This window comes from Ipomoea nil, unplaced genomic scaffold (genome assembly GCF_001879475.1).
Source record: "Ipomoea nil cultivar Tokyo-kokei standard unplaced genomic scaffold, Asagao_1.1 scaffold0813, whole genome shotgun sequence".
Taxonomy (NCBI): domain Eukaryota; kingdom Viridiplantae; phylum Streptophyta; class Magnoliopsida; order Solanales; family Convolvulaceae; genus Ipomoea; species Ipomoea nil.
The window spans coordinates 1523329-1549329 of record NW_017617241.1 but is presented as its reverse complement, the minus strand read 5'-3'; the positions used below and the strand labels follow the sequence as shown (position 1 = coordinate 1549329).

Genomic DNA, 26001 nt, shown 5'->3' with positions numbered 1-26001 from the left:
GCGCTTCAAGTGGCCTTGCTCGGGATACTCGTCTCAACCCCACAGAGTCGGTACTGATCTCAAGGTAAGGTAGAAGGTGCACACTGACTATTTGTTCGCTCAGCTCTTGCGGGAGGTTGGGTCGGTCAAGCATAAGGTCGGTCGAGATCAGAAACGGTTTTTCACGATAACTAGATCGGTCCTGACCAGGTATGTGGTATGTATCCTCGGGGAATATTCCCCATCAATAATTAACTTACTAATTGATTTCTATAAGAAAGGCTTTAGGTTCAACTCTCATCCCAATCAAAGTGGCATAATTGTTGAACATATAATACAAATATTTTAGTAGAGTGTATTCAAAAAATACAATATAAAATTTAACATTAATTTGATCAAATAATTAGCTCGACTAAATATATAGCATTCAAAGTTAAGTATCAAAAGAATCAAAGCCTATAAATAGTCATTAGGTATCAATGAATACTAATACTTTGTATCAAAAGGTTGAAGTTCTATAAAATCTCCAAGAAACACACATAATCTTTCTATATCAAACATATTTTAACAATTTTCTTACATGTTCTCAATTGCAGATTTGCAGGATGGACTTACCAGGATGTCTGAACATGTAAGTCTTACAAGGAAGGAAGTCAAAGCTCCTGTCACCTCCAAATCCATACTTGTTGCTGTAACCTGGATACTCACTCACATCAAAATCAACACAGTCTGCAAGCTCAAGCCCCTGCTCAATCGCGAGCGAAACTATATTCCATTTCAGGTGGAATCCATTTGACTTGTGAGTGATGTGGATTTCGCCGTTTTCACCCAACAGTTGCTTGGCATTTCCCAGAAACTCCCGCACGAGCGCTTGATTACAGCTGCACTGACAAAACCGATCATGAAATGCTTAAGACAAAGTGTAACTTACTTTGAAGGAATCATGGCTGACCGAATCTGAGATATGTGGCGGCGCCCCCCTCGGCTCTTGAAAATCCCAGAATGTGGAAAGTTGAAGTAGGAGAACTAATGTCTTCTTGGCCATTCCCCATTTGGGACTGTAGCCTGGATAATCACAAATGTTAAAATCAACAGCTTCTTCAAGCTCAAGCCCCAGCTGAGATGCAATAAACTCTATTCTCCAAGCATCAAACCCTCCATCTGTCCTTTGAGTTATATGGATCTCACCATTTTCACAGATCATCTCCTTGGCACTTTTCAGATACCCTCTTACAAGAGATTGATGTCTCCTTCACAGACAGACAAATCAATCATATATAATATGCTTAAGGACAAATTAAACAACTACCTAAAAGGGCCAAATGCCATGGAGCAGTATGAAAATTTGAAAACAAATAATAAACTAACTGACCAAAGTTGATCTTTGCGAGTACCATTCTTGGGAATGATAGCATATGGAAAATTGAAAAGTATTCAATCAAATGCCAAGCCCTTGAAGATGGGATGAGATGCCATGGTAGTAGCATCCACACCATACATCACCTTCCCTCCCTTTCCTTTTAACTCTTCAATGTTGTAAACAGCTTTCTCATAATCTTTCCTCAAAACCTCTGAACAGCAAAAGATAATACAGAAAATCTCAAAAAACACATTCAGAGTCCAACGTTTTAGGCTGTCAAAAGACCAGTTAAGGGTGTCTTACTTCTAGAATTCAGGGAAGTTGCAGTGAGGTTGGAAGCAGAGCCAAAAGCCGCAACCAAACTGGCAGAGAAGGAGAAATCTCCTTCACCCACAAGCAAAATCTTATGGTAGTTACTGTAGTTGTAGTGTTTTGCCCATTTCTCTTCACCGTTCAATTTATGATTACAGGCATCATTGATTGAAAGTGTAAAAATGCTGTCTTTATGTTCCAGCCCAGAAGAAACCTGGGAGACTTCGAAATGCTGTGCGGTAATACCATCTTCAAGATCCACCTTCATCACTGCATTAGCATCACTAGAACTACAAGTAGATGATGGGCTTCACTACTTGGCTCGTGCCGCCTTTCGTCTTTCTCCCCTTCGCCATTAATGAAGTAACCGAGAATCACAGTATAGAGAAAGAAAAGGGAATGACCAGAAAGCAAGTAAAGTAGACTAGATTGACGATTAGTGTCCCGGCCCTCCCATTAATTGTTCAACCTCGCTTTGAAGTTTCATCGCCACGTTTTTCGTTACACCAATGCATATAGTAAATTTTTTTTTTTTTTAAAAGGCAGTTTTTTTTTTTTTTTTTGGTTTGGTGAAATGGGAATATATAGAACCCGGATATTTAGAATTGTGCATATTCGAAATTCTCGTTCCAATTTATTATCAAAACTCTTTTCTGTTCATTATTTTGGTATGAATTATGATTCGTTTATGGGTCTTAATTGATCTTATTGAATATCAGATCTTGTTAAGGAAGGATATGACGCGAAATATCTCTATAATCTTCCATTCAATAGCAAATTGAGCTAAATTTACAAAATGTACTAACTCATAAAAATTCAAATGCTTTTCACTTAAATCAATACATTTTGAGAAGTGGGTAAAGTCATATATAATTCATACACAGAATTTTGTAGATCAACGTGTATAATCGAAATTATTGGTAGCTAATTATTAATTAATACTTGTAGCCGGAAACAAAGAGGCTCTCAGAAGCAGCGCCGCCGGAGCTACCGCCGGCGTATTGGCCGAGGGTGGCGTCGGAGTTAGCCTTGCACCTCACCAAGAATGCGGCTTGTGCCTTGTCAACATTGTCCTTCTTCCCTGCCCATGTTTTCAGGGTGCTTTGCTGCAGAGCTCGCCCAAAAGAGAATGAAAGAGTCCATGGCTTCAACACTTGAAGTTTGTTCATCGCGTTTAGGGTCACCGTCGCTTCTTCCTCGCTCTGTCCTCCCGACAAGAACACGATCCCCGGCACCGCCGGTGGAACGGTCCGCCGCAGTGCCGTCACTGTGTATTCAGCAATCACTTCTGCCGCAACCTATTCATTCATTAATTATGTATATAATTCATGAGATTAAAGCAATTATATTAATTATAGTAATATACACTACTGGAAATTATGGAATTTCTGACCACTGAAGGTGTAAGCAAAAGTAAAAAATGGTCGGAAATAGCAATAAAGATTTTTTCAGATACCAAAAGTGGTTGAAATAAAGATTTCGACTTGATTTAAGATCACTTTTAGGTGGTCAGAAATTTCATAATTTTCAGTAGTGATAGAATCTGTAATTAAGAAATTAATGTTTTTTGTACCTTTGGGCTGGTGGAGCCAGGGGTGACCATGTTAGGCTTCAAGAGGGTACCTTCAAGAAGGACATGGTGGTCATTGAGAGCTTTGTAAACGGCGGCTAGAACAGTCTCGGTAACCGCCGCACATTTCTTGATGTCATGGTCGCCGTCGGTGAGGACTTCCGGCTCCACGATCGGAACCAGCCCATTCTCCTGGCAGATAACGGCGTAGCGAGCCAACCCCTGAGCGTTCTGCTGGATGGAAAGTTCCGACGGCTCGGTGGGCCCGATTTTCAGCACCGCCCTCCACTTGGCGAACCGCGCGCCGGCCGTGTAGTACTCCTTGCACCGCGCGCCCAGGGAGTCGAAACCCTGAGTGCTGGTTTCCCCGTTCGTCCCGGCGAGCTCCACGGTCCCCTTGTCCACCTTGATGCCCGGAACGACATCGTTTTCCTCGAGGAGTTTCACGAACGGCTTGCCGTCGGAGGTTTTCTGGTAGAGGGTTTCTTCGAAGAGGATGACGCCGGAGAGGTAGGAGAGGGCGTTGGGGGAGGTGAAGAGAAGCTCCCGGAGAGCCTGACGGTTTGACTCCACGTTCTCCACGTTAATGCTGGCTAGACGCTTGCCAATTGTGCCGGTGCTCTCGTCGGCGGCCAATATACCCTTCCCCGGAGTGGCAATATACTTGGCTGTCTTGATAAGCTCATCTGCATGCATGCAACTCCAATAACTTGAATTAAATTAGTCTTACAATATAATGACCAGAGATACCAAAAAATCAAGTCTTCCATGCATGCATGGAGAGAGAGAGAGAGAGAGATTAAAGTACCTGCATATTTTCCTATGAAGGCAGACATGATTTCTTGGGGACAGGGAAGAGGCCGGATAATGCACGATGAAGATATATCAAAAACATGAACCAGGAATCCAGGATATAGAGATAGATATATGTTTCATGTTTTGAGAATATTCCCATTTTATCCCTTTCTTTGCAACGTGGCTAAAGATTAGCCCAACAAAGATTATCATCCTTAGCTTACTCCTTGCTTCAAGCTAGGAACGAGTGATCACTCCAGCATACTGCCAAATTGCCAGATTTCAATTCCTGTACTGTACTGTTCGTTGTTATTCAGAACCTTATAATTTTATGTTGGAAAATGCATGGCTACTAAAAAACAAAAATGCAAATTCCTAATTTGAAATTGAAATCCGATTAGATTAGTCTCCTTCGAATGAACTCGATCAACTTGGATTAATCTCATCATCTTCTTAATTATAAGACAGAAAAATAGAAACTCGGTTGAATTAATCTTATCTTTCGAGATACAGACACTAGGAAGAAAAAAAATGCAGTTTAGTTTACCATCTTCAATCAAGAGGGGGAAAATAAATGACAGATTTCTCAAGCGGCGAAAGGGGTAAAAAACCGCAGTACGTTCTAAAGAACAACATAGACAAATTAAAGCAACTGACATAGTAACAGTTAATACTGTATTTCTCTCTTGAACTTGGGAAACAATGCATGATCCGATGATGTTTTAGTCATCATCAGTGCCAAAATATCGGTCCCCGAATTCGCCCATCCCGGGGATAACACGAAAATCTTTGTTCAATCCCATTTCAATCTCAGATGTCACGATCTTTATTCTGGGGAAACGTTTGCAGACCACATGAACTCCTTGAGGTGCCTGGAGTAGAAAATGGCTATAATTCAAGAATATGTAGTTCCCATCTAGTAATAGAAATGAGTACAAGGGGAAATGGACTCACAGAAATGAGATTTAGGAATAAAATGTTGGACTCCGGTACACCCTTCTTTATCAGTAGAGAAATCGCCTGAACAGCTGAATTCCCTGCAAGATCGAGCCTTGAATAGTTAGAACATATCAGCATAAATGCAGTTGCCAAGACGTCTAGAAAGATGAAAATGGAGACACTAACCGGTGCCCAGGATAGGATCCAACAATAAGACTTGCCTCTCTGCAATGTCGTGTGGTAGTTTTTCATAGATAAGCTGCTCGACAATCCATACATTAGATAAACGTGAAGTAAAAATAAACAGAACAGCACAATATAATGCATCAGGGGATGAAGAAGTTGCTCACATGCTGACCATTATCGCCCTCCCGATGAATTAGAATCTTGCCAATTTTTATGCCCTTACAACAAGCCCGTAAAGCATTTTCCATACTCTCTCCACTGCAGAGACATTAGGCACATATGAAATGTCTCAATGAATTAGAATCTCGCCAATTTTTGTGCTTAAATTGTTTATAAAAATCATCATGCAATACAAAACAAAGATACAAGTTAACAGCATAGTTTTGGTAATTTACCTTCGAATTACAGAGACGCCACATAATCTCTTACAAAAATCAACACCAGTGTACACAGATCCTGCACATACACGAGAAAATATTAGGAAGCGGTATTTGTGATCCAAGAAGCCGTCAGAGTAATTGAGATGAGAAAATGTGCCTTACCCGTTGGAGTGATCACCTGCTTTTCTGTAAATGGCAGATGTCCCAAACCATGTTCAACCACCTAGTTCAGATAATCATGAAGTGCATTTATTTATTAGTAAAATAACGATATCTTTCATTCAGTTATGGCTATACTAACTGGTAATCAGACCTACCAGGCGGATCAACCGATCAGCATAAAATACAAAATCGTGTTTTGTTGTTTCAGCATCACGGATAAGAGTATGCATGCCTCGTATCTGAATGGGAAGTAAAGACCAATCAATCACTACGAGCAAATCAACTCGACATTTCCAGACACTAGATAATAGATTGATTAATGACACCTGAATTACAACAGACGGAAGGTACCTGAAAAGTCGAATGAATGACATAAAGATTAGGATATATTTTACATAGATCATGTTGACCAAGTTTTGTCCTTATGTGCTGCACAATCAAATCGATAGCAACATGATTGTCTCCGCCACGAGGAATGATGATGTCAGCATACTTCTTTGTCGGAAGAATGAAGTCATCGAAAGCTGGTTTAACAAACTTCGAGTACTGCACGAATATCAAGACCGGTCATTGATACGTGACAAGTATGTAAGACGGCTCAAGAATGTATGGTTATGCTTACTAATTCATTGGTTGAGAAAGTAGTTATGAACAGATACTGTATTGTAACAGGATCATAGTACTCAAAAAAACAAAAAAAATTTACAAAAAGAATACATGTTGGAAAGAGACCATCTCGAGAGTAATCGGGTAAGAAATTCCTTAAATAAACGATGCGACACTTTCACTAACCTGATCCAGTACCATAGCAATATCCCGCTCCTTTTCAACTGTGTCACGCCTTATTCTCCTCGCAAGGCGTACATCAGCATCTGCACTGAAAATTTTGAGATAGCGGAGTCTATGAAATGTAGAAGACCAATCTTAGCAAAAGCAGTAATCGTGTTCATTACTCAAGCAAAGGACAAGGAATGACCACAGCTAGTCATTAGTAGACACACGTAACAAGTTAAAAAGCAAATAATATAAAATGGAATGGAAAGAACCTGTATCTACAAATATCTTCATATTCATTAGATCTCTGACACGAGGATCATGAAAAATAAGTATGCCTTCGAGAATTATAACATCTGATGGATTTACCTGCCACATGTTCATCAGAAAGTCGTCAATTTATACACTAAGTTGCTAATGGTTTCACTTGGGTGAGAAACTTAAGATATTATGTGTATTGACAGCAACAGGGACAGGTGTCTGAATTACCCTTCTTGATGCATTGTTTTTGTAACTCTTAAAGTCATATTTTGGAATATCTACTGCTTCCCCATGTTTCAGCTTATCCATGATACACAACAATTGCTCAGTATCAAATGCATCTGAACGAAAGGAATAAACAACAAAGCAGTATTAAAAATATGAAAAAAGTAAGGAGAGGGGGAAAAAAAAGGCTAGAAACTACACTAACCAGGATGGTCAAAGTTGTATTCATGAACTTTTGTAAGTTCCTCGGGTGTCAAATTATGATAGAATGAATCCTTAAGGGAAAAAAAAAAGTTAAATTTATAAATAATTTGTAAATATTTAGAGCAAAGGCATAATATATGCCTTAAAAACAGAAGAAAACCTGGTTAACTAGTACAACACGCTGATCATGAAGCTGTTCAATAATCAAATCACAAACTGTGGTCTTCCCGGATGCAGCTCCTCCAGCAACTCCTGCAGATTGAACATTTGGGTAAGAGCATGCATTACATAGAAACATATCTAGCAAGAGAAGGGGGAGGGGGGGAGGGGGGTGTATAACAGTTTTGAGCACAACAGCATCTAAGTATAATAACATTAGACCATCAAATAGGCATTTATTTCAGAAAAAGGTAACAGAGTAAAAGCAAAAGATAAGGTAATGGATACAAATTATCAAATTAATGCTAACTTTTACCATTATAAAAGTCCCACAGTTGTATTAAGTTTCGGGAGCAAGTACAACACCCACAACTGAAAATTATCAAGCATAGATTTGGGCAAACATTCCAAGAAAATCATAAAATTTTCAAAATTGCTTTTGTGAATAATAAGTACAGAAAAGAATCAGTGTATTACTCTCTATTGCAAAACTAGTGTGCTACTGGGAAATCTCATTTTAGTGCATGCAAGAACCAGTATACATCAGTGCCAAACATACCAATAACAAATGGTTGTTTAGGAACATTTCCTCTCATTGAAGTTGTTGGTTGCTCAACCTCAGTAGCATTTGGCCCCTGCAAATGAAATCCAGAAAAATGAGCTCCTGATGAGGCCTCTATCATATCTTCTACTGCTTTTGAACCCATGGTTTAGTTACCTGCATATATAATCAAGTGATTAAAGGTGAGAAAATGGAAGGACTAAGCTTCCAAAGACACAAGCACATTTGCAATAACACGAAATGATATACAAGCGAGAAAGATAGAAGAAGTTACACACTATGCCAAGTTAAGGGATGCTCAGAGGCAAAAGTTCTGTTTTTTTACTCTTAAAAAGGATTTAAAAAGTGCAAAAGAGATTCTCCAATAGTTTAAAGCAGGCATGAGGCACCATTACCCCTACTAAACAATTCGAACTCAAATCATGTCTAAGCCAATTAAATACAAAAGTGAACCACCTCAAATATCAGAAACTCCAACATGATGAAGCTGATCATTACATTTCTGAATGATATACTTCAATACTCATCAATACCTTTGTTAATTCATTCTTGAATGACAACAAAAATGATGTTTCTCAATTCCAAACAAATATAATCCATGAAAGCCAACGGCATCTTAGTGGATCTATCTCCCAGTGAATTAGTAAGCATACAGTGATCCTCAATCATAACTACACACATCTCATCAACCATAGATCTTTCATCAGTTCACTCCCACTCTAGCAGGAAATGTATCACTCTCTATCCTACAAACGGCTCAATGACTCCACAGTTCATACCTTCTCAGTTCTAGAAATCCGGTAGATCACCTCTCACTCCCCAATGATGTGACACGATAACTATACTGCACTTTAGTTCATAATCCATACCCACCAAATAATACTTATCAACAACCGCAAAAGAACTACTAAATTCGGCAAAAACTCAACCTTTTTAACAAAATCAACACTAAAAATCAAATCTTTCCGCAAGCGAATGAACACACAAACTAACTCTGTGATTCCGCCGCAGATTACCAAACACTATGAGCAGATTACGGAGATTAATACACAGAGAACCCCAGAATTGACTAAGAAAATCAGAATGAATGCAGACTTAGACAAACGTATATACAACATGTATATATAAGTATAAGATGTATGGATACGTATAGTTGTTGAAACATACGTACGGTATGGGAGATTGATTGCTGGAATCTTGACTGATATTTTAAGAAAGGTGCCGAGGAGCTGAGCTACTGGAAAATTCACGAATTTATAGTGGAGAAGAAGGTGGTTTGGAGTTTGGGGCTGATATTTAGGTGAAATTACGACGGGACCCTCTTTCTGGAAATCCGTATTCTGTGATAGGGTGGCAGAGTCAAATTGAGGTAAAAGCGATGGAGATTACACCTTGGAGCCGATTCGGATGTGGGGTCCACTCCGTGTTGTGTGTCTGCCCGTAGATGGGCAGGGATCCGGTGCGATGGAGCAATCATCATGGCCCATAATCCATATAGGAAGAAAACCATCATTATTGTATGGACCATGGTCCACATAAGTTGTATGGATCATATTTTATATATTGTAAAATAATGTATATTCAGTACAAAAATAATGTATATTGTATTCAGAGGATGTATATTATATTGTATAATATACATTCAGTATATTAAAAATATGTTTTTTATTATGGTACCAGAAGAAAAAATTTAGCATTTTTTTTTCATTATTAACGCGACATTCGTTGATTAATTCAAAAATAAATAAATAAATACTATAATCAATTAATCATCATATGTTTATGATATTTTGATATATATCTAATAAAAGACTGACTGAATAGAATATGATTTTCTACTAAAACTCCTTCTACGCTATTAAAAAGGAATAGGATTCACCTAACATTAGTTTTAAAAGAAAAATTATTTATATCAATAGAGAGTCCATGCAAAAATTAAATATTGAATTATTTAGTTATGAATAAGTAGCTCATATTACATTTTTTGTTAAAAATAAATAGATAAATGGCTCAAAAGGAATATAAAGGTAGCCAAACAACTACTTAGAATGGTTGCATTGGTACCACATCATATGAAAGTTACAAAGTCATTTCTCTAGCACAACAAATGGTTGCATTATTAGGTATTTGCTTTTTCAAGATTTCTGTTATTTATTTCCAATTTAAAAAAATAAAATAATAATTAAAAAGAATAAACTTTATTGGAACAAGAAGTTGTATGGAGAAAAAACATTCATTTCATGATTCACCCCCTCTTCTTCACAAATCTTCAATCAATCCCATCTTCCATCTGCAGAGCAATTTTCTGAATTTCTGATACATAAATGGATAAGTCTGCTTGTTAAATTCTCTGTTCTGCATTTCAGGCAAGATTTGTTTATGTTGGAAATTCGTCAGCTTCAATATCACCAGGATTCAAGATCACATCTTTTGCCAAGGTAACATCAATCTTTCTCATTCCTCGCAGTCGTGCCAATATATCATAATCTGCAACCAAAAAGGAGGGGGGAAACAAAAAGAGCAAACTTTTTTTTATCATAAGATAAAGATGTTTTCCAATGTGAAACCGCGTATGGGTGAAGAAGATGGGTGCGTTATCATATGATTTGTCATGCATGATTGTATGATACCCGTTGTAGTTCTGCAAAATTTGTTGAAAAAAGCTCAAGTTCTGTGGGGCTGGGGTATGAACATTCAGATATCAGGTTGCAAATATGAGATTTTGTTTTAAAGTATTTGAGAATGCTCAAACCGCCATTGGAATCTGAGCATGAATCAGAGACCAATCAGACGAGAAGGGAGCAGAGGATACACAAATAACATGTAAACTGGAATAGTCTAACCTCATAACGAAAGCAATAACAGATCGAGTATATCTCCCATCATAGTTGAATTCTCTGTTGTTGTGTGTTTTGCCTACCACTTGACTCCTGTGCATGGTGTAGTATTTTCTGTATCAGGAGTAGTGGGAAGATTGATATGGTTAATAGTATCTGTCTGTACAACTAGACGGTGTAGTATTTTCTGCAACAAGAGGACCGGTTTTCTATCACAACCTTGTCGGCGTAGCCAGACTTGTACCACTTAATTTGTACAATATAAATGGAAAATGCTACAGAGGATGCACAGAGTTATGTCACCTGTATTTACGTAGCCAAGATTGCAGGTTTATTTCGCAGTGTTACAGTTACCTGGTCCAAGAATCTGGTCAGCCACACCCTCTTCATCGTTGTAGAAAACACTTATGAAGAAAACCACTATACCTGCAAAATTGACCTCAAAACCTGGCAGTTCTGGGGCAAAAAGGGTCTCAAGACCTTCAAAGTAGATCAAAAACGACTAGACATTTACTGGGATGTAAAGTCTGCAAAATTCTCCAGCAGCCCTGAAGCTGTATCAGGCTACCATATTGCATTAGCGATGGGAGGAGAGTTGCTGTTATTACTAGGTGATCAAGAGAAAGAAGCTCTAAAAAGAACCAAGTCAAAGCCATCCCTGGTGGCTGCAGCCCTAGTGCACAAGAAGGAAAGTGCATGTGCAAAAACATCCTTTTCCACCAGAACACTGTTAGGGCAAAGGAAAAAGGAACATATCATCATCATAGAGTCTGCCATGTCAGGCAATGAGCCAGAGATGTGGATTAGTGTTGATGGGATGGAGTGTATTCGAATTGTGAATCTGCATTGGAGATTCAGGGGTAATGAGACAATCACGGTAGATGATGTACCAGTAGAGGTGTTCTGGGATGTGCATGATTGGCTATATGATAGTGCCAATGCTGGGCCTGGGATTTTCATTTTCAAGCAAAGTACCAACAAAGACGAAGCCAGTAACAGTCAAACTGATGAAACTGATGAAGATTACCCAAGCACAGACTTCTGCCACATCTTTTATGCATGGAAGCTTCAATGAGAAACTCAAATCAAAATGATGCCCTTTCTAGGATTATTATGCCAGAATCAGAAAAGGATTCAAGCCAGAGTCCACATTTTCTTTAAAGCAAATATGACTTCCTGTACTTTTCTTGGTTCGTTTATTAGTTAGAAGTTAGAACTCTTGAGGAAGTTTTCTTTTTCTCTTTTCTTTTGACGCTCTACAAAGGCTTTTCTTTTTTTGGTCTGATATACTGCAAACATCATCATCAAGCTCTTGGATGGCTGGAGGGGTATCTCATCAGTTATATGCTTTGACACCCTACAAAAACTGGGCAGCTAGATATAGATCAGCCCGATTCAACAATGCCTATAATATTTTGACTTTATACTAGGTCTATCTACATTCTGTGCTAAGTTTTTGTATGGACTGCTAATTTGCTTTAACTGAAAATAATCACTCAATCAATACTCAAATGCCAAAAACAGAATATACAACAAGTGACACATAATTCTGGGAAAAAAATCGGATGCTTACAGAGTTGAGCAACAGTCAGCCTACCAACAAAAAGATATGCACCCTAGACCAGTTACAGACAGGCTTCTTTTAAAACTTGATTAAAAAAGATCTCACAGAAACATTTTTGCTAATGTCACCTTCCAAAGCATTTCAATACTGAAGAAACCATAGATGATGATAGAAACTTAAGTCCAGCAGATCCACCAGGAAAATATGAAACTGCATAGTACAGCAATGCCATAACCTAACAAGACAGAAAATCATCAACTTCAAAATTAGAATTGAAAACATATCCACTTGTTCTTTTGATCCTATAAGAAAACCTAGAAACATGAGTTTAAATACCTGAATCACAGAGAAGAGAACAGAAAGGATATAGCTATGGAGCCCCATAGACACATAAAGAGTGCCTATCATGCTGCCTAAAAACCCCAGTGTAAAAGGAAGTCTCTGTGGAAATGTAGGGAAAATAGAAAAGTTAGAGGAGAATACAGCTATAGAAGTAGGATTTTTACTGGAGACACAAGCTAAATCCCATACCTCCTTTGATGACATGTGGGCAAACTGATTCTTTGTACCTCTAAGGGCAAAGAATGACCCGATGATGAAACAACATCCAAGAGTGAAGCAAATAGCAAACTTCTGAGGCACCAACACAATAACAGGAAGGAACAAAGCAAATGCCATGAAAATGAATAAGACTCCACTTGCTAGAAATAAGCCAAAGTACATGAGCGCTTTTCCAGAGGGAATATTACTGGTGGCAGACTGCAAACTCCCTGGTATGTCTCTCACTCCTTTTGAAACTCTGAACATGGATCAGAGATTAAAAAGAGGTTATTGGCCAACTCTCCAAACTTTCAAGTAGTTCAGATTCCTAAAATAAATATGAACACCAAAATGGCATTCCAAACATACCTTTACTATAAAAAAATTCCTCTTCTTCTTCCTTAAAAAAAAAAAATGAAATATCCTATAATGATAAACTATGGATTTTGCATTAATAGAATGAAAAGTCATTCATGGACTAAAAGTAAATTAACTCTATTCATTACCAACAATTTTCGAGTAAAAGCCAAAATATTTAATTTCATGAAGTTTAACCTTTTGCCTTACTTTGTAATTGGTCTAGGGAGAAAACCTTGGTCATCTCTGTGGAAGTACCATGTGGTAACATCAGAACTAACTAGCATGGGGGAGCTTAAGAGCATAACTAGCTGAACGATACAAGAAGAGTTATTATTTCTCCAGTACCAGGCACTCTATGTTGCTGATCTAATTCCATGTTTTTCTTTTATTCAAATGCTTAGCGTGGCAGTGGTCAGACCACTTGTATGAGAGAAGGTACTATGGAATCAAAATTTATCCTGTGGTCTTCTATACTCGTTGATCTTTCCTTGTATGAGAGAAGGTACTATGGAATCATAAATTTACAAACCTATCATCCAACGGATAATTTAGTTCCCTAGGCAGCTTAGCAGGAAAGATTTCCGAGGAATGATTACCCCTGCCCTCTCATATGATAGCTTGAGCTCACTGTCACTGATACAATTAGAAGTTAGAACTTAGAAGCCCATCCAGCCTGGCACTAGCTTATCCTAAACACTTGGAAAATTGCTTCTGTCTTCCATGCTTTATGATGAAGTGAATTGGAAATGCAATTAATACCAATAAAAGATTAAAGTATTTAACCCAAATTATGTGCATCACTTGTGAAACATCAATACCGCAAATCGCTGATCTAAACTAAAAACTGCAGTATAAAAGATGTTTATGAAAGGGGAAGGAGAGGAGAGCTCACACGTTGAAAGTACCAGACACGGTGTCGTTTGCGGACCGCACAGCAGCTTCGAGATCGAATGCGGCAATGAGGGAACTACTGGCGCCGTCGCCATCAGACGCTTTTGTGGAAGCATATGAGTTCCAATCAGCCAAGAGAGACGGAGAAGACGCGGCAGTCGTTTGCTGCTGCTGCTGCCGAGCATCATCGCCGGCGCTGGAGCCTGAAAACCACTTCTGCATTTCGTAACAGGAATATTTATCTATCAAGGAGCCGCTTTAACGAAGACTACGACGCGACACCACTGGTTTCGTTGCTTGTAGCTCTCCAGTCGAAGATGGAGCGTCCGGATCGGATCGGAACGTAATGAACCTTCACCGAAGATAAAACCATTATCCCCCCACTTTCCACCCAACTTTTACAACTAAGGTTTAACGGTTTCGTCTCACTTGCGTATTTGGTCAGCAAAATAAATAAATACACACACAAATATAATAATAATCTAATCTAATATATAATATCGCGTTTTGATTCTAAATTGTAATTGGAATATTTTGGTTTGGTTGCTATAATATCTGTTTGGTTTGAACCAAATTATAGTAATAATTTGTTGAAGAAGAAAAATAAATGAAATATTTATTTTAAATATTTATTTTAAGGGTAAATATGTCCATTTAACATTTTAGGGGGGAAAAGAGCCACTTAAATAATTCAGGGGGGGGGGAAATGCTATAAGTATATAACTCAGCGGAAAAAAGTGTCATTTTCCCTTTCATTTATTTTTCTTCTTCAACAAATTATTACTATAATTTGGTTCAAACCAAACAGATATTATAGCAACCAAACCAAAATATTCCAATTACAATTTAGAATCAAAACGCGATATTTAGAGTTTATTAAAATCACAAATCGAAATAGCTGGTTCATGTTCCGAACTGAAAAAATAAAATACATTTATTGTTGAATTTAGACTATTTTAAAATATAAAAAAAAAATTAAATAAAGACGGTTCAAAATCACGAACCGGATCCGGAACCGCCGGTTCACGGTTCATGATCCAGTTTTTTTGGTTCATAAATTTAATAAATTGAAATCTAAATATTGGATTCTAGATCTTAATCATAACCGGAAACTTTTAATTCGATTGCTATAGTGTCCGGTTCAGTTCGTACCGAACCGTGGTCATTGCTACATATACACAATAATTTGTTGGAGAAGTAAAATAAATAAAATATTTACTTTAACGGTAGAAATGTCAATTTAATATATCAGGGGGAAAAACCACCACTTTTAAAATAATTAAGGGGGCTAATGTGCTTACATAAATAATTGAGGGGGAAAAAGTGCTATAAGTATATAACTTAGGGGGAAAAAGTGCCATTTTATTTATTTTAAATATTTATTTTAAGGGTAAATATGTCCATTTAACATTTTAGGAGGGAAAAGAGCCACTTAAATAATTCAGGGGGGAAAAATGCTATAGGTATATAACTCAGGGGAAAAAAGTGCCATTTTCCCATCTAATAATAATAAAATAAAAACTAATAAGTGTGAATAAAAAGTTATACATTTCATTTATGTCCGTTGTTCTATTACATTTTTATATTGCTATAAGAATTGTATTATATAAGTCTCGTTAGTAAAATAGTTAGTCTATCAATCAATTTTGATTTATTTGACCACTATTAATTGTTTAACTTGGTTAAAAATGAATATAAATGTTTGGTTAATTAGCTTTTTGTAACTCCAAAATGTTAAATTTCAAAAAATTGCTCAAAGTAACTTTTTCAATTACCTTTTTGAGAAAATAAACTATATCAAACAGCTATAATTTATGAAACACATTTCTACAATCAACTAATGTTATCAACTAATTATACCTTCTAATTAACCCAATTGCTAACAGTCATTTACTAAACATGGCCTATAATATTTTAGACGAACATACATTTTACAGTTATAACTCCTATACTAGTAATAATAATATAGCTAATTAAGGCCTTATTGTTAAAGTTAAGAGTTTAGTCCGAAGAGGTGACCGATTGAGTGGAGTATGATTTTAATTTCAGTCTGATTAGAGAGTTGGTTTTGACACCACATCCTCGTATTGTTGCTTTCTCAGATTAAGTAATGTTATTATCTTTATTATAAAAAATAGCTATTGTAAACCTAAAAAGGAGTGATTGAGTGATAAATCATAATTCTCATACATTCTTTTAGTCGAGTCTATTACACAAGGTCAAATTTAGTTACCTTCAAATCTTGGATTATGGATCATTCAAGTAAGATACATTATAGAGTGATCAACCAGATCACAATGCCAACATCATTTGAAGTTAATGCTACAGAATCAAGTGAATCACAGACAACATAAATAATTTACAGAACTCATAACACTTTTAGCAGCTGAACTTCAAATATTAAAGGCTCATTTGCATGGGACAACAGGCTGCGGCGAGGGCCAAACTGCAACCATTGCCAGAGAAAATATGAACTTTGAATCATCAATCGAAATGCAAAAATAGAAGCTAAAACAGTGCTTGAGAAGAGAAAAGACAGATAAACAAAATATGAAGAAGGCACACCTCATTTGGAACCGGCTTTAAGTTTTCACTGATGTAACCAACTGAAGGTGGTATGAGTGCTCTTCTTTTTCCTGCAGATCAGAATATTAGATTGAGTGGTTAATCACAGAGAAGGATAGCAAACAAGAAGAACCGTAAGAGTCTTGAAACTCGGGTAGTTTATGAACAACAACCTCCTGCCTTCATTCCAGTTAATACTTCCTTCAGACCTTGTATTATCTGTCAGATTCATGGTCACTGTTATGAAAAACCCGAGATGCTTATCATATTAGATGCATAATAAGAATGGACAAGAGTAACCTGCTTATCATCCAAAGGAAGCACAACAGGGGCACTTTCTCCATTAAACTGATCCACGGTACTACATGGACAGATTATTAGATTGATTAGAAGTTCAATCTATAATCTCTATTGCAGAAACAAAAAACAAGAATTATGTAAGCTGTGAGCAAGCCTTTGCCTTTTGGATCCTGGTTGGGAACTCCAACGAAAATAATCCTTTATTTGCTTTTAGTAATCAATTAATCGTGGTTAAAACATTACCTATGGACAAAATATCCATTTGACCTTCGACAGACATAATTAATCTCCACAATATCTCCCTCGCGAGCCTCTGGTCCTTCCCCTTCAACAATATCTTAGAAAGAGGTATACATTACTCAGAAATGAGAAAATGCGAACACAAAAAGTCTAAACCCCTCATACAGGTATGCGGTCCCATTCTCCCCCTCTGAAAACTCGAGAAAAAGTATTTCTTTTCTATTCAAGGTAGCTTGAGATTAGGAGAGTATTGAGTAAACTCTTAGACATTCTAACAGCTATAATATAAGTGGGAATGATGCACAGCATGAGATGCTTTAATATAATTATAAATGCTAAAAAGATTACAGATTTTAACTTAGTTTGGAGCTCAAACAAACCGAGTACATAAATGTGGATTATAAAAAGGCTTTACCTTGTATCCTCACTCCACTAGCAAGCTTTAGGGTCCTGGATGCTTCAAATCCCAATTCGAAGTCACAAATAACAGATAATGAGACCAAACAAGTTACCGTATTTTGTGCTCATCCATGGGAGACGAAAGCATACAAGAAAAACAAGCAACATTACCGTATAACATCAGGCTCTTTCATCTCCTGCATTGGTGCAGCCGTGACAGTGCATACATTTAGAAGAATAGGGCTCAATCCAAGGAACTGCAGAACAGATCTTCTCAGAACCTTCTTGAGAGTTAAAGAGTGCAGTCTTTCAGGCGAGTTCTCATGTGCAGCGAGCTTGTGTTGATAACTGCTTCAAAATCCAGAAACAAGTTAGAATATGAGTACACAAGGGAATTGCAATCTTTCACTTGCTCAAAAGAAAATCCTAGCTTTCATGAAATGCATCATCTTGCAGCTGCTTGTGAAAGGGTCAATGTTCAATTAAAGAACATAATCTTGGGAGTTCAAACCCAGGAGGAACTTCGCCATACTAAATTATGTGTTTCTACTCTACTAAAACTCATCTCTTTTGAAGACAATCCATCCTTTCCCATCAAATCCGTATCAAAGATACCATTTTTATAGCATTGTGCCCTCTAAAACAATCATTAGCGAATATGTAACAGTGTACTATATCATGTATGACAGCAATCGCTGCTTCTCATTCCTATTCATAGTAGATTAGTATAACAATTCAGTTAAAAAACAGCCTGGATTGATCTCAAATCAGGCGGAAAAGAAACAGAAACGAGCTGTGAACGTAATAGAAGTAGTCTTTGTTACCTTAAACATGTGGATATGGAAGCTCGAGGGAAACGGAATCTGGCTTGTAGTGCCGGAACTTCCATTAGTTGAGGAGACACTCCGAATTGGGACGACGAAGACGGTGATTGGTGGAGATTCTTGTAACTGTAAGCGATGCGATAGCAAAAAAGCCAAAAAACTTGTGGACCGCCGGCAGACAACCAGGACAGAGTAATTGTACATTTGTACGTTTTCCATTCATTTTTTTCTTTTAATAATTACGGAGTAATAATTTTGTAGTGATCATTGTTAAATTAATCCATTGGAAAAACAAGGTTGTGTCTCACTGTATTTGTACTATAAGTTTATAATTTAAATTTAAATTCTTCATAATATTCTGTTTATTATATAATATTTTATTACCGTGAGTTCTCTCATCACTAAAAAACAAAAACAAAAATAAGTACGGGTATTTATCAATCAAATTTCAGTGTGAAAATTATTATATTGATGATAGTGTAAATACTATTAGGTATATGTATATTAAGTCAGACAATATAGTTGTCTATTGAATTCCGTATTGGTTTTGTTGATTTAATGATTAAGGAATAAGTTCGGGATGATGTGACGGCTAGTCAAAGGGTCCCGAATATATCATAAGTGTGTAAAATCTATCAAAAGTCTATCGTCATTGCATTTATTGTGATATTAATAGGAGAGATGAGGGAACACATATCAGACGTTTGCATGTGTTAGTGTGTAACACGTGCTACTCATGCACAAGGGCAATCTGGAAACCCACCAATTCCTTTACGTGCACAAAGGTTCCTGACGCCCTCGCTTTTGCTGTCGTTGGGTTTGACTAAAGAGTTTGAGGTTTCATTCTCTAAGTGGGGGAGATCGGTAAGACCCCAAAGGCGGGGCGTCATTGTCATTTGCTGTCGTTGGGTTTGACTAAAGAGTTTGAGGTTTTGTTCTCTAAGTGGGGAAGTCGGGAATACCCTAAAGGCGGGGGCCGCCAGTCGAGCCTCTGCTCGGCACTTTACGATATGTCGGATCGAGTTGCATCAGGTTGAAAAATGCTCATGAAAAAATCCTCTTGAAGGCCCGCCCAAATACCGAACATGTATGTGATACATACAAGAAACGAGTTCAAGATATATTCCATATCAACTGAGAATATTATCTTTAAATAAATATAATATATATATATATATATATATATATATATATATATATATATATTGGATAATTAGTTGGCAAGCACTTAGGCTAACCTTATCCCAACAATTTTCTCCACTTTCTAAAATGGGTCCCACTTCCACATCATCAAATTTACAATTCTTCATCTATTTTCTCTACATCCCTACAATACTCTCTCACTTTTAAAAATGGGCCCCACTTTCATTTTATATTATAAATATAATAATAAAATAATATAACAAATAAGAAAAGTACATAAATAAAAAAAATTAAAAAAGAAAAAGTACATAAAGGCTGCCATGCGGCAGCCTTTGTAAGTGTTAGCAAGCTTTCTAAATAAGAGCATCCACATCAGTGGATATTATGGAGATAATGTCAGATGAATTATCTTGGGTGGGGATAATAACAAATGTGAGGTGGGGTTATTTATCAAAATATTTGTTCTGCAAAATTGGGGAGAATGCAGAAAAAGAAGAAAAGGAAAGAGAAGAAAAAGGAGGCTGCTGTGCGCGTTTCGCGCACAGCAGCCTCCCACACGGGCGCGTTAGGCGCGCCGAACGGCGCGCCTGACCCTTTACTTTTTTCTTTTTTTTTTTTAATTTTTAATTTTGATTTTTTAATTTTTTTTTCCTCCACTTCCCACATTCTCTCTCCTAATCACTCTTACATTATCTCCCAATTATCCCCAACCATTGTGGATGCTCTAAGAGCATCCATATCAGTTGGAGATATTAGGGGGAGAATGTAAGAGTGAGTAGGAAAGAGAATATTATGGAAGGGGAGGGAAAAAAAACCAAAACTGATTTTATAAAAAAAAAAAGATTATAAAAAATAAGCATGTCATTTTTCTATTGGTTCTCTTTCCTCCATCATTAATTCTTTTTTTTTTGGGCAGAGTAATATCCCAACATTTGCAGATGCTTCCCACCCCTTCTCTCTCTTGATTCTCTCTCTGCCACCATGGCATTTTGGCCTCAAAAGTAGTGAATTCTCCCCCATTTCTCTTCTGATGTAGATGCTCTAAGAAAGCTTGCTAGACACATGAAGAGTTCTTAATAAAAAAATAATTGTTTTTTGCCACCTCATCTTGCAAGTGGAATAATTTCAGGGATGGGGTTAGCCTTATATCACTCTATAGTGCATTTATTTGACACATTGGTGTTATGATTTTAACCTTTTTTGAGAGCAAAATATGATATTATTATTCTATTTTTTTTTTTTGGGTAATGGTAAATTATATATAATGTATAATGATTTTAACCTAATTACATATAAAATATATTGTAGAGATGTATCTCATTTCTTGAAAGCTTAAGTGTTTACTTGGTTGAGGTTGAATTTTCTTTGTTAATTACATGTAGAGATAAATAAATATATGTGCTAATTGAATTATTACACATAACGATCAAGTGCAATTTAGTAATCATGTCCTGTATTCTTTCACTAAAGGTGTTATTGGTTAATACGACTGACATTGCTAGATACAAAGTATATATTAATGTAACTTAGACTCATTTTCACACATTTACGATGACTTATAGGTCATTGTAGAGTATAAACAATGGTTCAATACTTAAAATAAATAAATATAGATAGGCACTAGAATTTATTCAAATAAAGTTATTTTTTAAATAAAATAATTTAAATATAGTCATTTTTTAAAAAATAGTCGGGTTTAAATTTGTTAGACTAAAAAAGAAGGTATTATTATTTTTTTGAAACACAAAGAGCCAATAACGCCTCCATTAAGGCTCGAACTCACAATCTTCCAAATGGAAGTCCAACCCAGATACCATTAGACCACATAGTCCTGATAGGTATTATTATTATTACTTGTATTAAAGAACAAAAATAATTGCATTCCCACAACCAAACACGAGAATCGCTCAAAAAAACAGGAGGACGGCATTTTCTTTGGATGGGGCCATGGCCAATGGGCCCAGAAGCGCCAAATACTTTTCTTCAGCGGAGCCCCAAGTCTTTGATTTAGTTACCAGGAAGGAATCAAATGTGAATTTAACAAATGGGGGTACTTTAGTCAATAAGTCATCGAAGGATCTAGAAACCCTAACAAACCCCTATACATACACCACACTCTGCATCTCCGCCACTACCTCCTGCTCTCTCTCACTTTCCCAACGAGTTCGTAATCGCCGGTTTATTGGAGAGAAGATCGCAGCCTGCTTGTGCTTCGTAGATCGGCGATGGCGGCGGAGACCGAGACGTTTGCTTTCCAAGCTGAGATCAACCAGCTGTTGAGTCTCATCATCAACACCTTCTACAGCAACAAGGAGATCTTTCTCCGTGAGCTCATCAGCAATGCTTCTGATGTAAGTATATCTATACCACCGTTATTTTGGTTGATGGCTTTATTTGTGCTATTTTGTCTCTATACATCTGTGTATCTGCTTTCCCGCTCGTAGATTTGAATTTTTTCCGTTGTTTTATATGCTGTATGTTGTGATATGTGCTTAGATATATGTCTATATAGCTTGTGATTTGTTAGTTTTGTGGATAAATGATTCATCTATGGCTGTGATATAACTGGTGCTTGAAGAATGCTCTGTAAGTGTGTTTAAAGTTGGCTCTGATCAGGTTTTGTTTGATGTTACTGATTTAAATCCTTGCTCATATTGTATCATGCTTTCTAAAAGTAGAAGTTCAAATTGTTCCTTGTCAATAACATGCATGTTTCTAGGTTACGAGCTTGTTACCATTGTGTTTTTCAATTTGAAATCTTAATCCAATTCATGATCTAAGGCTTCTTCTAGTTATTGCTTCTGTGTGGTTCAATACTAATTGTGTACTATGGCGGGTTCCTATTTAGGAACATCTGGCTTTTTATCTGAGATTAGATTAGATATGTTTTAAATAGGCTTATACTTAAATTTTAGGGTGATCTGTTTTGCCTAGACTAATTGTAATTGCATTTGATTAATATCTGTTACATTCCATAACTATTCTTCTAAGTTGTGTTGTTTTTATTGTTAGGCTCTGGACAAAATCCGGTTTGAAAGTTTGACTGATAAGAGCAAACTAGATGGCCAACCTGAGCTCTTCATCCACATTATCCCAGACAAGACCAATAACACCTTGACTATCATTGACAGTGGTGTTGGTATGACAAAGGCTGGTAAGTGACAGTGTCACTATTCACTATGTATATTGTTGTCCTGTTTCCCATGCAAGCTATATACTTACATGATATGCGTTTATTCTTTCAGATCTAGTGAACAACCTTGGTACCATTGCTAGGTCTGGTACCAAAGAGTTCATGGAAGCTCTTGCTGCTGGTGCTGATGTTAGCATGATTGGACAATTTGGTGTGGGTTTCTACTCAGCCTATTTGGTTGCTGAGAAGGTCATTGTGACGACAAAGCACAATGATGATGAGCAGTATGTGTGGGAGTCCCAAGCTGGTGGCTCATTTACTGTTACTAGAGACAATTCTGGTGAGATCCTTGGTAGGGGTACCAAAATTACCCTCCACCTTAAGGAAGATCAACTTGAGTACCTTGAAGAACGCCGACTCAAGGATTTGATTAAGAAGCACTCAGAGTTCATCAGCTACCCAATCTCCCTCTGGATTGAGAAGACCATTGAGAAGGAAATCTCTGATGATGAGGATGAAGAGGAGAAGAAAGATGAGGAAGGGAAGGTAGAAGAGGTAGATGAAGAGAAGGATGAAAAGAAAAAGAAGAAAATCAAGGAAGTTTCTCATGAATGGTCCTTGGTGAACAAGCAGAAGCCCATCTGGATGAGGAAGCCAGAGGAGATCACAAAGGATGAGTATGCTGCATTCTACAAGAGCCTGACCAATGACTGGGAGGAGCACTTGGCAGTCAAACACTTCTCAGTTGAGGGTCAGTTGGAATTCAAGGCTGTTCTCTTTGTTCCAAAGAGAGCTCCTTTTGACCTCTTTGACACAAAGAAGAAGCCAAACAACATCAAGCTGTATGTTCGCCGTGTGTTCATCATGGACAACTGTGAGGAGTTGATTCCAGAGTACTTGAGCTTCGTGAAAGGAATTGTCGATTCTGAGGACCTTCCTCTCAATATCTCAAGAGAGATGTTGCAGCAAAACAAGATCCTGAAGGTTATTCGCAAGAACTTGGTGAAGAAGTGTGTTGAACTCTTCTTTGAGATTGCTGAAAACAAGGAGGACTACAACAAGTTCTATGAGGCTTTTTCAAAGAATCTCAAGCTTGGTATCCATGAGGATTCCCAGAACAGGACTAAGATTGCAGAGTTGCTGCGTTACCACTCCACCAAGAGTGGTGATGAAATGACGAGCTTGAAGGACTATGTGACCAGGATGAAGGAAGGCCAGAGTGATATCTACTACATTACTGGTGAGAGCAAGAAGGCTGTTGAGAACTCCCCCTTCCTTGAGAAACTGAAAAAGAAGGGATATGAGGTTCTCTACATGGTTGACGCAATTGATGAGTATGCTGTTGGTCAATTGAAGGAATTTGAGGGCAAAAAGCTTGTTTCTGCCACAAAGGAAGGTCTCAAGCTCGATGAGAGCGAGGATGAGAAAAAGAAGAATGAAGAATTGAAGGAGAAGTTTGAGGGTCTGTGCAAGGTTATTAAGGATGTGCTCGGAGACAAGGTCGAGAAGGTGGTTGTTTCTGACCGTGTTGTGGACTCTCCCTGCTGTCTGGTTACTGGAGAGTATGGTTGGACTGCCAACATGGAAAGAATCATGAAGGCCCAAGCTCTTAGAGATTCAAGCATGGCTGGTTACATGTCCAGCAAGAAGACCATGGAGATCAACCCAGAAAATCCCATAATGGAGGAGCTGAGGAAGAGAGCTGATGCTGACAAGAATGACAAATCTGTGAAGGATCTTGTACTGTTGCTGTTTGAGACTGCTCTCCTGACATCGGGATTCACCCTGGATGAACCCAACACCTTTGGCAACAGAATTCACAGGATGCTGATACTTGGGCTGAGCATCGACGAAGATGCTGGTGATGCTGATGCTGACATGCCACCATTGGAGGACACTGATGCTGACGCAGAGGGCAGCAAGATGGAAGAAGTTGATTAAATTTACCTTCTCTAGTTTTTGTCTATTTTTGTTAGTATTTATCCCCTATCTTTATTTTCTTGAGTTCTTCGTACCAAATCAAACTGTGTTACAATTATGTTTTCTGTGACCACTATTTTGAACTTACCATTTTATTTCCCCTTCAAAATCATTTTCATCTGTGGAAGTAAATGGTGCTCTAACGGTAACGGCAGTGTTATTGGGTGATCAATTACTTACAGCTGCAATTCTTGTTGAGATTTAAGAGATTTATTCAAATCTATCTCATAGTTAGTTAAAAAAAATTTGGTTAACTAATTGATAAGTGTAAAAAATTTAGTTTAATTAATTCAGTAAAATACAAAATTCAGTTAAATTCAATTATTAATCGAATGCACATCCAATACCATCTCAGTTCGACCATTGAAAAACATCATGAGGTAATTTCTTTGTAGTCTCGACAGACAACATTGGATACCATCGACAGTATGCTTCACTTTATGTTACTTTAAGTCTTTCGCAGTTATTACTGACTAGTTGGTTGCCGCCCAGCAGTTAAGTGGGTTACAGTCACAAAAACCAACAACAAAAGATACCACATACATGATTGATTAGAGGAACAAAGTAATTAAGGTGCAATTAATTTGTTTTCAAAAAAAAAAGTGCAATTCATTTAAGAGAACTGAAAAGGGTAATAATGTAGTACAATTAAGAAACTGCTTAATGCCTTTCAAAAAAAAAAAAAAAAAAAAAAGAAACTGCTTAATGAATGTACATATATCAATGATAGGACGGTTTTAATCAAAAGTTTCATCACTCAACCCACTATGGGCATTCATTTTGTTATTGATAGTTTTTTTTTTTTTTTTTTTGGTGTAAACCACGAGGTGGTCCGGGTCTTCTTTCTCTGTCCGTTTAACCGTCAAGTCCACCCGACTAATCCCCGTTTGCTCCGGGAGGCACGGGAGCTGGCCCAAGAGGATATATTATAAATTAATATGTTTAATTAGTATATGTTTAAAAATTATTGATAGTTAGTATATGTTTAAAAATTATAAATTAATTATAGTTACTTGTTATGTATTAAACTTAATAAATGTTTTACTTACATATAATATACTTAACAAAATTATTTATAATATAATATTCAAAAAAATTGAATAAACAAACTTATAAAATTTTACACTCTTAAAGACTTCAAGGGTATGGCATGAGGAATGTGAATGGTTGAATTCGCTTGCATAGTTGCATTTATTGTGGTTAAAATTTAGAAGTGTTACCTTTATTACTGTTTTTAATTTCTCATAGTGATATTGATTTATTTTTTCTGTTTTTGTTTGCATTAGACTCTGAACTTACCAGGAGATGAAATATAAATTTATTATGATTAGAACTTAGTGTGTTGCCTTTATTACTG

At 37.1% G+C, this 26001-nt stretch overlaps 8 protein-coding genes and 1 long non-coding RNA gene across 14 annotated transcripts; 2 read left to right on the top strand and 7 right to left on the bottom strand.

The window, feature by feature from the left end:
- Positions 1-510: 510 nt before the first annotated feature.
- On the bottom strand, positions 511-1376 carry LOC109178053 (uncharacterized protein At4g26485-like). Its single transcript, XM_019327548.1, has 4 exons — positions 1348-1376; positions 1073-1229; positions 932-1005; positions 511-860 (listed from the first exon to the last, which is right to left on the bottom strand). The coding sequence occupies exons 1-4, from the start codon at positions 1374-1376 to the stop codon at positions 566-568; spliced, it is 555 nt and encodes a 184-aa protein (XP_019183093.1). The 3' UTR covers positions 511-565.
- On the bottom strand, positions 1017-2076 carry LOC109178090 (heavy metal-associated isoprenylated plant protein 41-like). Of its 2 annotated transcripts, XM_019327611.1 has the most exons (4): positions 1901-2075; positions 1643-1783; positions 1352-1550; positions 1017-1229 (listed from the first exon to the last, which is right to left on the bottom strand). In XM_019327611.1, the coding sequence occupies exons 1-3, from the start codon at positions 1917-1919 to the stop codon at positions 1414-1416; spliced, it is 297 nt and encodes a 98-aa protein (XP_019183156.1). In that variant the 5' UTR covers positions 1920-2075; the 3' UTR covers positions 1017-1229; positions 1352-1413. The 2 variants fall into 2 exon arrangements, with proteins under 2 accessions (XP_019183156.1, XP_019183155.1); XM_019327610.1 differs by having other exon boundaries at positions 1643-2076.
- Positions 2077-2435: 359 nt separating this feature from the next.
- On the bottom strand, positions 2436-4392 carry LOC109178075 (fructose-bisphosphate aldolase 5, cytosolic-like). Of its 2 annotated transcripts, none has more exons than XM_019327587.1 (3): positions 4030-4392; positions 3225-3930; positions 2436-2949 (listed from the first exon to the last, which is right to left on the bottom strand). In XM_019327587.1, the coding sequence occupies exons 2-3, from the start codon at positions 3915-3917 to the stop codon at positions 2587-2589; spliced, it is 1056 nt and encodes a 351-aa protein (XP_019183132.1). In that variant the 5' UTR covers positions 3918-3930; positions 4030-4392; the 3' UTR covers positions 2436-2586. The 2 variants fall into 2 exon arrangements, with proteins under 2 accessions (XP_019183132.1, XP_019183131.1); XM_019327586.1 differs by having other exon boundaries at positions 3225-3907; positions 4030-4390.
- Positions 4393-4496: 104 nt separating this feature from the next.
- On the bottom strand, positions 4497-9145 carry LOC109178071 (uridine kinase-like protein 4). 4 transcript variants are annotated; one of them, XR_002053659.1, is made up of 16 exons: positions 9036-9141; positions 7866-8024; positions 7308-7399; positions 7149-7218; positions 6947-7059; positions 6730-6826; positions 6476-6555; positions 6035-6229; positions 5839-5922; positions 5684-5744; positions 5537-5597; positions 5306-5399; positions 5142-5214; positions 4971-5053; positions 4564-4888; positions 4497-4510 (listed from the first exon to the last, which is right to left on the bottom strand). XR_002053659.1 is itself a non-coding variant. In XM_019327581.1 (15 exons), exons 2-15 carry the CDS (start codon positions 8011-8013, stop codon positions 4739-4741), a joined length of 1401 nt encoding a protein of 466 aa, XP_019183126.1. In that variant the 5' UTR covers positions 8014-8024; positions 9040-9145; the 3' UTR covers positions 4537-4738. The 4 variants fall into 4 exon arrangements, 3 of the variants coding, with proteins under 3 accessions (XP_019183126.1, XP_019183125.1, XP_019183127.1); XM_019327581.1 differs by lacking the exon at positions 4497-4510 and having other exon boundaries at positions 4537-4888; positions 9040-9145; XM_019327580.1 differs by lacking the exon at positions 4497-4510 and having other exon boundaries at positions 4537-4888.
- Positions 9146-10970: 1825 nt separating this feature from the next.
- LOC109178052 lies at positions 10971-11780 on the top strand. The gene has a single exon (XM_019327547.1). The coding sequence runs from the start codon at positions 10971-10973 to the stop codon at positions 11778-11780; it is 810 nt and encodes a 269-aa protein (XP_019183092.1).
- A 397-nt stretch (positions 11781-12177) lies between these two features.
- On the bottom strand, positions 12178-14455 carry LOC109178080 (protein transport protein SFT2-like). The gene is made up of 5 exons (XM_019327598.1): positions 14391-14455; positions 14062-14348; positions 12801-13068; positions 12606-12710; positions 12178-12504 (listed from the first exon to the last, which is right to left on the bottom strand). Exons 2-5 carry the CDS (start codon positions 14280-14282, stop codon positions 12394-12396), a joined length of 705 nt encoding a protein of 234 aa, XP_019183143.1. The 5' UTR covers positions 14283-14348; positions 14391-14455; the 3' UTR covers positions 12178-12393.
- A 23-nt stretch (positions 14456-14478) lies between these two features.
- LOC109178091 lies at positions 14479-25172 on the bottom strand. The gene is made up of 3 exons (XR_002053660.1): positions 24983-25172; positions 22511-22517; positions 14479-14488 (listed from the first exon to the last, which is right to left on the bottom strand). It is a non-coding gene; the product is annotated as an uncharacterized LOC109178091 (long non-coding RNA).
- Positions 16284-18594, bottom strand: LOC109178085 (peptidyl-prolyl cis-trans isomerase FKBP16-1, chloroplastic). The gene is made up of 8 exons (XM_019327604.1): positions 18389-18594; positions 17736-17912; positions 17581-17615; positions 17169-17262; positions 16926-16986; positions 16799-16844; positions 16626-16696; positions 16284-16506 (listed from the first exon to the last, which is right to left on the bottom strand). Exons 1-8 carry the CDS (start codon positions 18451-18453, stop codon positions 16429-16431), a joined length of 627 nt encoding a protein of 208 aa, XP_019183149.1. The 5' UTR covers positions 18454-18594; the 3' UTR covers positions 16284-16428.
- Positions 21632-24787, top strand: LOC109178061 (heat shock cognate protein 80). The gene is made up of 3 exons (XM_019327560.1): positions 21632-21882; positions 22544-22685; positions 22777-24787. Exons 1-3 carry the CDS (start codon positions 21757-21759, stop codon positions 24603-24605), a joined length of 2097 nt encoding a protein of 698 aa, XP_019183105.1. The 5' UTR covers positions 21632-21756; the 3' UTR covers positions 24606-24787.
- Positions 25173-26001: the final 829 nt, after the last annotated feature.